The sequence below is a fragment of the Pelobates fuscus genome, chromosome 10 (assembly GCF_036172605.1).
Source record: "Pelobates fuscus isolate aPelFus1 chromosome 10, aPelFus1.pri, whole genome shotgun sequence".
NCBI classification, from domain to species: Eukaryota; Metazoa; Chordata; class Amphibia; order Anura; family Pelobatidae; genus Pelobates; species Pelobates fuscus.
The window spans coordinates 58,419,527-58,432,742 of NC_086326.1; the positions used below are offsets into that span (position 1 = coordinate 58,419,527).

The 13,216-nt window shown below is 48.4% G+C and overlaps 1 protein-coding gene across 1 annotated transcript in view; it reads left to right on the forward strand.

Moving 5' to 3' along the window:
• The first annotated feature begins 5,459 nt into the window (after positions 1 to 5,459).
• Positions 5,460 to 13,216, forward strand: part of CCDC6 (coiled-coil domain containing 6) — a 36,560-nt gene continuing 28,803 nt past the window's right edge. Inside the window, exon 1 of the mRNA XM_063433986.1 lies at positions 5,460 to 5,861. Coding sequence (XP_063290056.1) covers positions 5,601 to 5,861 — 261 coding nt within the window. The 5' untranslated portion in view covers positions 5,460 to 5,600. The remainder of the gene's footprint in view (positions 5,862 to 13,216) is intronic.

Sequence of the window (13,216 nt, forward strand, 5' to 3'; positions counted from 1 at the left end):
TCTTAGACACTCTCACGCCGGCCGCGAGGGATCCGTCTCATTTTATGACGTCACGCACGCTGCCCGACGTCATGACGTCAGTCCGGACCGATCTGTCACTCAAGTGACTGGAAGCCACTCAGGACTCGTCGGAGGCGGGTATACTCACTGTAACCAGGGTATTTAAACCTGTTTCTCCCATTCACTCATTGCCCTGTCGTGGTTCTAGCCTGTCTAGTCACACAGTGCTCTGGCGTTTTCAGTTATTCCTTTGGTTCCGACCCGGCTAGTTTGACTTACTCTGTTTCCCTCTGGTATCCTTGACCCGGCTTGTTCCTCGCTCACCTGTCCTCTCGTTCCCTCGACCTCGGCTTGTTTCTGACCATTCTCTTTACTCTCCGTACATTAGTCCGGCCATTCTAAGGTCCGGTATACGTACCCTGTCCTGTTTGTACTTTGCGTGTTGGATCCCTGTCCCGATCCTGACAAATATATTTATGTCCCCCCTCCCTTCTTACCTTTATTGAGGAGGAGGGGGGACATTTCTGGATCCCTGGTGGTCCCAGTGGGGAATCCCTGGTGGTCCAGTGGTTCCAGTGAACTCTAGCCCGCGCTCCAGGGCTAGAGTTCACTCTCGCGAGATTTGGAGCGTTGCCGTGGTAACCGCGGCAACGCTCCAAATCTCGCGAGAGGAGGACCCGGAGGAGCTGCTGGTAACAGCTCCCGGGTCCTCTGTCCCTCCCTCCCCTGCCGGCTGTCAGCACAGTGCCTGCGGACCGGGGAGGGAGATCACTGATCACTCTCCCCGATCCGCAGGCACATTGCAGGGCTGGCGCTTGGGCAATGCCAGCCCTGCACTAGCCGGCAGGGGGGAATCTCGGGGGGGGGGGCAATTGCCCCGTTGCCCCCCCCCTGGATCCGCCAATGTGTAGAAGGTGCAGAGAGGAATCAGGGCTGTAGAGGGGGCAGGGAGGGTTTCGGGGCTGTAGAGGGGGCAGGGAGGGATACGGTTAGTTGTGGGCACAGAGATGGATAGGGGCTCTAGTAGGAACAGGGAGGGATAGGTGCTGAGGAGGGTGCATAGGGGCAGTAGTGAAAACAGGGGGACATAGGGATTGTACTGGGCGCAGGGAGGACTAGGGGCTGTAGTGGGCGCAGGGAGGGATAGGGTTAGTTGTGGGCGCAGAGATGGATAGGGGCTGAAGTGGGAACAGTAAGGGAGAGGTGCTGAGTAGGGTGCATAGGGGCAGTAGTGGGAGCAGGGGGACATAGGAATTGTACTGGGCGCAGGGAGGGATAGGGGCTGTAGTGGGCGCAGGGAGGGATAGGGGCTGTAGTGGGTGCATAGAAGGATAGGGGATGTATTGGGCGCATGGAGGGATAGAGGCTGTTTGTAGGGAGGATTAACAGCTGTTGTAGGTGCAGAAAGGCATAGGGGCTATAGTGGGTGCAGGGAGGGATAGAGGCTGAGGTGGGTGCTGGAAGGCATAGGGGCTATGGTAGGTGCAAGGCGGCTTAGGGGCTAAGGTGGGTTTATAGGGGCTGAGGTGGTTACAGGAAGGAATAGGGGCTGGGGTGGGTGTAGGGAGGAATGGGCGCAGGGAGACATGGGGCAGTACAAAAAGAATATACATAGCCTGTACTATCTGCTAGGCTGAAGCAGCTCCCATCTTCCAGGTACTCTGAAGGAGAGGGCAGGAAGTGACATCACTTCCCAAAACCTGGCCCCTCCACTTCCTCCTCACAAAGCGCACCGCACAGGGGGAGGAGACCTGGTAGCAAGAACTGAACTGAGAATCGGGTTAGGGGAGGGGGTTACTTACAGTGTGGTAGGTTCCAGGGACTCTGCAACCCATCGCTGTAATATGGGAGGAAATGGAATTATAACTTTCTGGCCGGGTCTCTGGTCAGTCCGCTCCTGGTAGTTTTCAGTTCATTGCATATATTAATGCTGAGTGAATAGACCTCAAAGGGAATTTCAAATTTTAGGTCAAAATGAATTAACTGAAAATATAGCTGAATTACTATTTTGGCCCCAGAATCTGAAATTCACTTTGAATTTTCAACAATCCATACTTACCTTAAACTACATGACCCAACATGTAATAAAGCACTTGTGCTCTAACTAACTGGGCTATTTGTTGAAGTTGAACCAAATAATCAAAATTTGATAAAGACAGGAGGCAAATATTTGCTTTCTCTTCTTTACTGAAACCTCCCAACACCAAAGAAAACATTTAAACATAAATTACCATAAATTCAACCAATCAGAATGCATATCAGACCTACAGGGCTCTGGAATTCTTCCCAACTCCTTGTTCTTGATGCAGTTGACAGTAGGAATCTAAACGAAGAAAAAACCCCCACCTCTTTTGAAAATGAAGAGATGGACGGTGATGGCCTTGAAGACAGCGGTAGAACAGAATTTGAATCTTCACAGTAGGAGAGAAGGAAAATACGCTATGTATTTGGGAATAGATTCAGCAATGGCGGAGTAAAGCCATGCTTTGAGTTCTGCAGATAAAAATGTGTCTTGGGGGGGTCAGACATAATAGGAATTTGAGAAGTAAAACTTGGCAGATATAAAATGGTCATAGGGATAGCAGTGGGGTCATCACAAATATTTTGAGCAGTTTACCACATAATGTGGGATATAAATATATATAAGAGGTTTACTCTTTCATATGCAATGTAAGGAAAAAATGCAGGCAGAATTCATGTCAGTAGAACTGAATGTAAAATATTTTGGTGTCACCAAACATATAAGTGGGGGTCACCCCACTAAGAAAAACACAACAGAGGTCACCTGTAGTTTAAATAGGCCTGAGAGATCATCCGCTTGTTGAGGTTTTATGACAGTAAAAGAGACAGTGTCATTCTCAGCATGGGTTCTGGGCACTAGGTAATGAAGCCGTGTGTAGATTGAAAAAAACAAACCTGTCAAATAAAGAGAAGGTAAACAAAATGGAGTTATAATGGTTCTCTAAGATATAAGATCGCAAGAGTAATGGAAGAAATTACACAGAATGAGGAACTTACCCAACTAAGAGATGAGGAGGCTGAGCGCTCAGAGTCCGGGACACTGTGGAAAATACTGGAGTGTGTCTGAAATTTGCATAGACCAGCGGACAGGGTGTAGTAAGAAAAACGAGCGGGTTGCCGACAGCCGTCGAGAATCGCTGTCAACAAGATGGCCACAGGGACTGAAAGTGAGGGGGGAGACTTTGTGTCATAAGAATGACATGAGTTCAAGTAGGCCCCCACCCCCCATCGATCCCCAACAAAACCACACCAAGCAGAACACGCCCACATCCATTATGTTATGCAGTGTGTGTAGTGAATACAGTGTTTGTGTAGTGGATGCAGAGTGTGTATTTGTGTATTGTAGTGTGTGTAGTGAATGCATTGTGTGTCTGTATAGTGGATGCAGCGTGCGTGTATTTTGTAATGGATGTAGCGTGTGGATAGCGGATGCAGAGCGTGTGTGTATATAATGGATGCAGTGTGTGTGCATAGTGGATGCAGTGTGTGTATAGTGGATGCAGTCTGTGAGTGTGTGTACAGTGGATGCAGTGTGTACAGTAAGCGCAGTGGGTGTGTGTGTATAGTGGATGCAGTGTGCGTGTGTGTAGTGGATGCAGTGTGTGTGTGTATAGTGGATGTAGTGTGTGTGTATGTGTATATAGTGGATGCAGTGTCTGTGTGAGTGTAGTGCATGGATTGTTTGTTTGTGGTGTTGTAGTGTTTTTTTTTATGGTTTATGGTTTATGTTGGCAGGGAGGTGGGATACATGATTCCCTGGGTTGCCATGGCAACGCTCCGCCTGCATTGCGTGCCGCACAGAGCGTTGCCATGGCAACCCATGGTAACGTTCTCGCGGCTCGTGAAAGAAGAGTACTAGCTGCTGCTGGAGGTGTAAGATTACTCTCAGGGCCCGCTCTTCACTGTCCTTCAGCAGGAGCTTGGAACTGCACATATATCTAGCGATACTCGCTAAATATATGTGCAAATAGGCGGCCCGGGCCCTGCACTACACATTTCTTTAAAGGTATGGGGGCGGCAAAATGTCACACTGCCAGGAGTTGTGGCTCCACTAGGGCCAATGGATGGGCCGGCGCTGGATAAATAAAATAAATAGAAACAATATAGAGAATCTAATTGGAATAGACACACTGGGAGACAAGCAGCATAGAAAGAGGAGTTGGGAGGACTTTCACAGCCCTACAGTCTATCTGATTTGCATTATGACTGGCTGAAATTTTGTTAATTTATGTTTAACTGTTTTCTTTACTGCTGGCAGGTTTCAGTAAAGAAAGGCCACACAAATAGGAAGCATCCTGTCTTGCATTCAAAGTGAATTTCAAATTCAAGGAAAAATAGCCGAATTGGAAAGATTCTCTAATGTCAGCTTCCAGTTCAGCTACTTTGGCCTTAAATTTGAAATTCACTTACTCTAGATCTAGACTGTAAGCTTGTTGAGCAGGGTCCTCCCTCATCAACCTATTGTTCCTGTAACATTTTCTAAATGTCTCATTTATTGTTACAATATTCTATAATATAAATGACGAAAATAATAAATAATACATTTTGCTTCACAGGGTTATTTCCTAAGTGAAAATTCCAATGTAAGGATTGATAGGGTTAATTTCTGTTCGGCTGAGTCATAAGACTAGTAGCCTTGTACATTGCAAGGACGTTGCATTAGTAGTTTTGCGCCTGACCATCTTTATTCTCTCCTATTCTAAGAAGATCCCAACTAGTAATTCCCCCCTAGATACGTTTTATGTCAATAATTAGTTATATGCTTTTACCAATGCTATATGCACAAGCTTGTTCTACCATGCAGCCCCTAGAGGTGCTTCCGGGATTTTACCAGACTCTGGGTCGCCTGACGCTGGACATCCTCATGTTCTACATGAGATCACCAAGCGTCAGTTAAATCCCCATAGGAAAGCAATTATTATTATTATTGGCATTTATATAGCGCCAACACATTCCGTAGCGCTAACAATATTATAGGATGGGGAGATTTAACAATAAATGAGACAATTACAAAAAACTACAGGAACAATGGGATGAAGAGGACCCTGGTCAAACAAGCTTCTGCTTTCCTATAGGGAGGGCCTAATGCGCTCGCGGTGCTCCCTGTCTGATATGCATTCTGATTGGCTGAATCATTAGTCCCCCCTGTCACTAGTCCTCCGTCAGATGCCGTCGGAGGAGATGGTGCCGACCCAGGGTCGAATCGGGTAAGTCTTAAAAGGGTTTTTTACGCCTTTATTGGTCGCGGGCACAAGGGAGGGGGAGGCAGAGGGAACTATAGTGTTAGGAATACTGATTTGTATTGCTATACTATCCCTTTAAATGTGAAATGTACTAGTGACTATCCCTAATAGAGCTTATCTAAGCGTGCCCTTGTATCCGCATCCAGCAGGTGTCGCTGTGACCAGACTGAGCGGTTTGCTAGCGAGGCGACGGTCACTCCCCGCAGGACTCGCTGGTGTCTGAGAGTGTGCGCAGAGCCGCCTGTCCCCTCTCAGTGGGCGAGTGCGTGTACCCGCTGCTGCTACCGCCGCTTGTCCGCTGCCTTCCCCTCCCCTCTCCCACCACAGCCGCGGGCCATGGCGGACAGCGCCAGTGAGAGCGACACGGACGGCGGAGGGAACAACCCAGCGGCCATGCAGACCTCGTCCTCCTCGGCGTCTACCTCTGGGAAGTCGGGTATCGTCATCTCCCCATTCCGCCTGGAGGAGCTGACTAACCGCCTGGCCTCCCTGCAGCAGGAGAACAAAGTGCTGAAGATCGAGCTGGAGACCTACAAGCTGAAATGCAAAGCCCTGCAGGAGGAAAACCGAGATCTGCGCAAAGCCAGCGTCACTATAGTAAGTGCCCCCTCTGCCACAGCTAGCCACCTGATGGCCCTCCCACAGCTAGCCACGGGGGCTAGTCACCTGATGGCCTTCCAACAGCTAGCCACGGGGCTAGTCACCTGATGGCCTTCCCACAGCTAGCCACGGGGGCTAGTCACCTGATGGCCTTCCCACAGCTAGCCACGGGGGCTAGTCACATGATGGCCTTCCCACAGCTAGCCACGGGGGCTAGTCACATGATGGCCTTCCCACAGCTAGCCACGGGGGCTAGTCACATGATGGCCTTCCCACAGCTAGCCACGGGGGCTAGTCACCTGATGGCCTTCCAACAGCTAGCCACGGGGTTAGTCACCTGATGGCCTTCCCACAGCTAGCCACGGGGGCTAGTCACCTGATGGCCTTCCCACAGCTAGCCACGGGGGCTAGTCACATGATGGCCTTCCCACAGCTAGCCACGGGGGCTAGTCACATGATGGCCTTCCCACAGCTAGCCACGGGGGCTAGTCACATGATGGCCTTCCCACAGCTAGCCACGGGGGCTAGTCACATGATGGCCTTCCCACAGCTAGCCACGGGGGCTAGTCACATGATGGCCTTCCAACAGCTAGTCACATGATGGCCTTCCAACAGCTAGCCACGGGGGCTAGTCACCTGATGGCCTTCCCACAGCTAGTCACCTGATGGCCTTCCCACAGCTAGTCACCTGATGGCCTTCCCACAGCTAGTCACCTGATGGCCTTCCCACAGCTAGTCACCTGATGGCCTTCCCACAGCTAGTCACCTGATGGCCTTCCCACAGCTAGTCACCTGATGGCCTTCCCACAGCTAGTCACCTGATGGCCTTCCCACAGCTAGTCACCTGATGGCCTTCCCACAGCTAGTCACCTGATGGCCTTCCCACAGCTAGTCACCTGATGGCCTTCCCACAGCTAGTCACCTGATGGCCTTCCCACAGCTAGTCACCTGATGGCCTTCCCACAGCTAGTCACCTGATGGCCTTCCCACAGCTAGTCACCTGATGGCCTTCCCACAGCTAGTCACCTGATGGCCTTCCCACAGCTAGTCACCTGATGGCCTTCCCACAGCTAGTCACCTGATGGCCTTCCCACAGCTAGTCACCTGATGGCCTTCCCACAGCTAGTCACCTGATGGCCTTCCCACAGCTAGTCACCTGATGGCCTTCCCACAGCTAGTCACCTGATGGCCTTCCCACAGCTAGTCACCTGATGGCCTTCCCACAGCTAGTCACCTGATGGCCTTCCCACAGCTAGTCACCTGATGGCCTTCCCACAGCTAGTCACCTGATGGCCTTCCCACAGCTAGTCACCTGATGGCCTTCCCACAGCTAGTCACCTGATGGCCTTCCCACAGCTAGTCACCTAAAGCCTTCCCACAGCTAGTCACCTGATGGCCTTCCCACAGCTAGTCACCTGATGGCCTTCCCTCAGCTTGCCATGGGGCGGGGGGCTAGTCACCTGATGGCCCTCCCTCAGCTTGCCATGGGGGGGGTGCTAATCACCTGATGGCCCTCCCTCAGCTTGCCATGGGGGGGGGGGCTAGTCACCTGATGGCCCTCCCTCAGCTTGCCATGGGGGGGGTGCTAATCACCTGGTGGCCCTCCCTCAGCTTGCCATGGGGGGGGCTAGTCACCTGATGGCCCTCCCTCAGCTTGCCATGGGGGGGGTGCTAATCACCTGATGGCCCTCCCTCAGCTTGCCATGGGGGGGGGCTAGTCACCTGATGGCCCTCCCTCAGCTTGCCATGGGGGGGGGGGTAGTCACCTGATGGCCCTCCCTCAGCTTGCCATGGGGGGGGGGGGTAGTCACCTGATGGCCCTCCCTCAGCTTGCCATGGGGGGGGGGCTAGTCACCTGATGGCCCTCCCTCAGCTTGCCATGGGGGGGGGGCTAGTCACCTGATGGCCCTCCCTCAGCTTGCCATGGGGGGGGGTAGTCACCTGATGGCCCTCCCTCAGCTTGCCATGGGGGGGGGGGGGGGGCTAGTCACCTGATGGCCCTCCCTCAGCTTGCCATGGGGGGGGGGGGGCTAGTCACCTGATGGCCCTCCCTCAGCTTGCCATGGGGGGGGGGGCTAGTCACCTGATGGCCCGCCCTCAGCTTGCCATGGGGGGGGGGGGCTAGTCACCTGATGGCCCTCCCTCAGCTTGCCATGGGGGGGGGGGGGGGCTAGTCACCTGATGGCCCTCCCTCAGCTTGCAATGGGGGGGCTAGTCACCTGATGGCCCTCCCCCAGCTTGCCATGGGGGGCAGTCCCACGATGGCCGTCCCATGGGGACCAGTCCCACGATGGCCGTCCCATGGGGACCAGTCCCACGCTGGCCGTCCCATGGGGACCAGTCCCACATTACCAGTCCCACGCTGGCCGTCCCATGGGGGCCAGTCCCACGCTGGCCGTCCCATGGGGGCCAGTCCCACGCTGGCCGTCCCATGGGGGCCAGTCCCACGCTGGCCGTCCCATGGGGGCCAGTCCCACGCTGGCCGTCCCATGGGGGCCAGTCCCACGCTGGCCATGCCACGGCCAGCCATAAGGGGGCAGTCACATGATGGCCCTGCCTGCATGTCAGCAAAGGTTGCCAGATCCACAATTTTTTCCCTAGACACATGCTGGCTTTTTACTGCCTTTTGCCTGATGGGATGTACATGAAAAGTGCTGTACTTTTGTTTGGATTGATAATTCTGCAAGGGAGTTGACAACCCTGCTTAACCCCTTAAGGACACATGACGTGTGTGACACGTCATGATTCCCTTTTATTCCAGAAGTTTGGTCCTTAAGGGGTTAATTGACTCAGTGATTTTATTTCTGCAGCATAGTTAGTAACTCAGAGCATACTTTGACTCTGCAGAATAGTCTGCTTGGCAAGACACTTTCTTGATAAATGTGTTTAGAAAGTGTAGTGGATCTGGTAACCCATGGTATGTTGCGATGCATGACTGACTTGTGGTATTTTTGTTGGTGTAGGTTAGATTTAGTCATGATGCTCACCCATTGGACTGGCTGAGCACCATGGGTAACACAGTTCAAAACAGCTGGAGTGCCAGGTGGCTGAGCATTAGCAAAAATAAAAAAAGAAAATGCAGTATGTAACACAGAGACTTTAAAGGTCAGCTTAATGGCTGTGCACCATGGGAAGCGTAGTCCAGGGAGCAGTTTTTGTAAACGTAGGAAATTGTAATCTTCAGCAACAGCACTGCAGAAGGTGATCCATCGGTGCGCTACACTTGCTGTCCAGGTTTATGGTCATCAAAGCTGTATTCCACGCCCTTGGCAGACAGGCCTCATTTCTTGCCCATCCCTGGTTCCTTGCTTATCTCGAAGTATCAGATAATCCATTTCCTTTCTGCACAAGTTAATTATCAAATGCTTGTGCCTAGAACTGTAAAAGACTTTGAACCACTGTTATTTTTAACTGTAGATGCAGGATTTGTTTACTACTACCTTGTTGGCTTAACAATACAAATCTGTATTCCTAAAGCGACAGTGTGCTCTTCTCCGGTGTTTTTATAGGTCCCGCCTCCCTGCGCCCAATAAAGGAAATGATTTACTTACCTTTTTCCAGTTCAGAGATACACTGTACACCTCTCTGGCCTCCTTCACAATTGTTTAACCCCTTAAGGACACATGACATGCGTGACATGTCATGATTCACTTTTATTCCAGAAGTTTGGTCCTTAAGGGGTTAAACCTAGCAATCTTCTTCACAGAAATTCTTTGGGAACCAAATTCCTTATTGGAAAATATTGCTTTAAATGCTTTCATATTGACTTCTAAATCACTTGAGCAGGGCCACAGAAGTGCCTCTAGTATGACAGCCACTGGAGGTGGATTTATCACTTCAACGTAAACCTTGCAGTTTCTAAATAAAACTTTACTGATTTACATTGCAGGGTTAAAAGAACAGGGTCACTGCACCTAGACTATAATTTCCATTTTAGTGTACTAAAAAGCATCCAGAAAAACTGAAATACATGCTCTGTAGTACACCTGGTAGCTGTAAATGTACCTGGGCTACATTAGCCATTCGGGAAAGCACAGGGAAGATGTAGCCAGTATTGAAATAATGAAATCAAAACCATATGTATGTATGAGTAAACGATGGAAGATTTAAGAACAGGTGTTGAAATCCTGGAGAGTCACTGTCATAAGAGGCTAACACCAATGTAATTAAATAATGAACACAACAGGCTGGGCCCTGCCTATTAGTTTAAGTGGGTTACTGTTGTATTTTAGTTTTAGCAGTCCTATGATGTACTTACATGAAGCAAATCTATAGCAATATTTCTGTAGCCATGCTTTTAGTCTGTTTCCTGTACCTCTTCCAGTATAGTGTTCCCCCTCGTCACCTTCTCTGGCAAATAAATTAAGAAAACATTTCTACACTTACCTGATTTCTGGGTTTAGGTCGCTTGGTGCTAGATCATTCTCTGCCTCCTCTGATGTCACAATGATCAGTAAATCTATTGCGCAAGTGCCAGGTGAATTGGAACTTCCCCATGCGAAAGCATTGAATCAATGCTTTCCTGTGGAGATTTTGAAGACGCTAGACATACTCATGCAAAGAGTAGTTAAATTCTGTGTAAATCGAGGAAGTGCCTCTATTGGTTGTCTGGAAGACAGCCATAAGATGCAGGCTTGATCCTGCAATGTAAACATTGCACGGTTAAGGGAACAGGAACACTGCACCCAGGCCACTACTGGGTGCCTATAGCAGGGCTTGACAAATTTGTTTAGAATCTAGGAGCCAGCTAAAAAAGTTAGGAGCCAGTTTTTTTAAAAACTAAGTTTAAGAGAAAATTGCAATTCTTAAGAGACACTATAGACACCAGAACCACTACAGGTTAATGTAGTTATTCTGGTGTCTATAGCCTGTACCTGCAGACCTTTCAATGTAAACACTGCCTTTTCAGAGAAGAGTAACGGTCACTAGAGTCCTTGGTCAGTGCTGCACAGTGTGAAGCACCTAAGTTCAGCGTCTCCACACTCTGCATGGAGGAGCTGAATGTTCCACATAGAGATGCATTAATTCAATGCATCTCTATGAGGAGTTGCTGATTGGCACATTGTTTTGCTGCGCATGCACAATATCCTCCGTTAGCTGGGATCTTAAAGACGGATTATGTCAGCCATGGAGGCAGGACCAGCCATGGCGAAACGGGCACAGCGTGGGAAAAAGGTGAGTAAAAACATCTTTCAAGTGCGATAGGATTGGGACAGGTACCCAAACAGACACACTCACACTCTGACAGATGCGCAGACTGACTGACTCACACACACACGTTATTTTAATTGAAATCCACCCAGCCTCCCTACCTCTTGGGGAGCTGAGTGAATCTTTCACTCATTAAACAGCGCGCAAAGGAAGGGCAGAGAGAAAGTGTAGGAAGACTTATGATACATGGCCTGATTCTGTTCCCCCTTCCTTCTTGTAAACACGTTGATTTAATGCACCTGTTCTCATTTCTGCAGATACCTAAAAATCTGTCCTGCTAGTGTATTTGAGAATCGACCAAGCAAAACTGCTGATATAGTAGAAAGGGTGTTAGGATGATGAGGCAAAAGTGAGCATGTTTGTATAATCCTGTGGACAAGGTTGATTGTTAAAATTGACTTTGATTTTTACATTAGAGGTAATTTGTGCAAACTGAAAAGTTTAGCTTCGAAAAATCTTGCTGGATTACCTTATTTATTTGTACTACTTCTTCACTATGATACTGTGTGTTTAACTTGGGCTTCTTTCTCCAATGACTTGCATAAAACATGTGTAGCTTGATTTTCAGGGCTCAATAATTTGTTTCGCTGACATACATTTGGCTAGTTTCCAGTCTCTCTACTTACATGGCAGGTAGATTGTGAAAGATCAGGATGTTCTTGTAGCTATTAAATGTTAGGGAAAAGGATGCAGTGGAAACTATATTTACATTAGTTAGCTAAACTAAGCTTTCCCTTAACACATTAATACACCATAGCAGGAACTAGGTTTAGTGTTTTATAGATCCTTTATCTGACCGTAACTTCGCCAGCAATCCAATTTAGAATAACTGTTGCCACCACAGTCCAGCCACGGTTTCTGGATTCTCCTACAATTAAAATTAATTTCGCTCCAGTGAACTAAGCAGAGGTATGCAGGGCTATCTTATTGGCTGAGAGTCAGCTGAGTGCACCCAGCCCTATAATGGGACATGCTTAGTTCAGGAGAGGCATCTGGCTTTTCAGCCAGGTAATTTGTCAAACTGTTCTTAAATATACAAGCACCATACCTACGACTGTGCACTGTTGTGATTATGGTGCTGGGAGTGTCATGGAGCCTCCAGATTTGACTTCTTACCTGGGGCCCACCTGGTGCCGATAGGAATGTCCGTCTCCCCTGCATTAGAAACAGAGGCGATTTCCGGTGGACCCAAGAAAGAAGCCTATCCGTTCAGAAATAGTTTGACTACTTATGCTGTCGGTGTGCCAGGGCTCTCCTAGAACTATAACCATTACAATGCGCTGTAGTGGTTATGGTGCTTGGAGTCTTTCTTTAAATTATTTCAAAAATTTGGTATACTGTTCATCTATCTGCATGTTGCACAAAATCCAGCATACAACATGTGCCATACAAATGTTAAACATTAAAATTTGGGATATAAACATTTTTACATTTTGGATTATTATTTTATTTGAGCCAGGTAAACATTGCAACACACAAGTAAAGTGCTAAAATGTTATCATGCACAGTAAATAGGAGAGACCATTACTTTACTTACACAACTGAGTAAACCCTGTTCACATTTGGCAATCATTTTGACTGCAGTACCACTATTGGGTCATCAGTTACCGGAAAAACACTGGTCCTGGGCGAGAAATTTTAATTACAGGGCAGACGTTACATTGTAGGAGAAATTTATTTTTTTTTTTTAAATGGTTTTACTCTTTTTTTCTTTCACTCTCTTTCTGTGCTGACAGGTGTAAAATCTTTTTTTTTTTTTTTTTTTTACAGCATTGACGGAGATAGACTTGTGTAGACTTTATTTATTTTCAGAGCACATATTTGTCAAATATAGTGGATAAATAAATGTAACAAAATGAGAAAATCCTTCCTTTTAACAAGGTGTTGCCTACCACCTGAACATTAGGCACATGTATCAAGCTCTGTCAAAAATCTGAAGTTACTTGTCTCTGAGTAAAGGCCATTTGTGAGTTCTTAGAATAGTAATCTAGTTTAGTAGAAAGTCACGGCTGATATTGTAGCCTGCTATTGTAGATGTGTAAAGGAATGTGAGAGTTTAACCACGGTAACACCTGATGCTTTCATTTTCCTTTCTGCTACTGAATTATTAAGTGCTAATGGTTTTCAATAATGGATCAAGT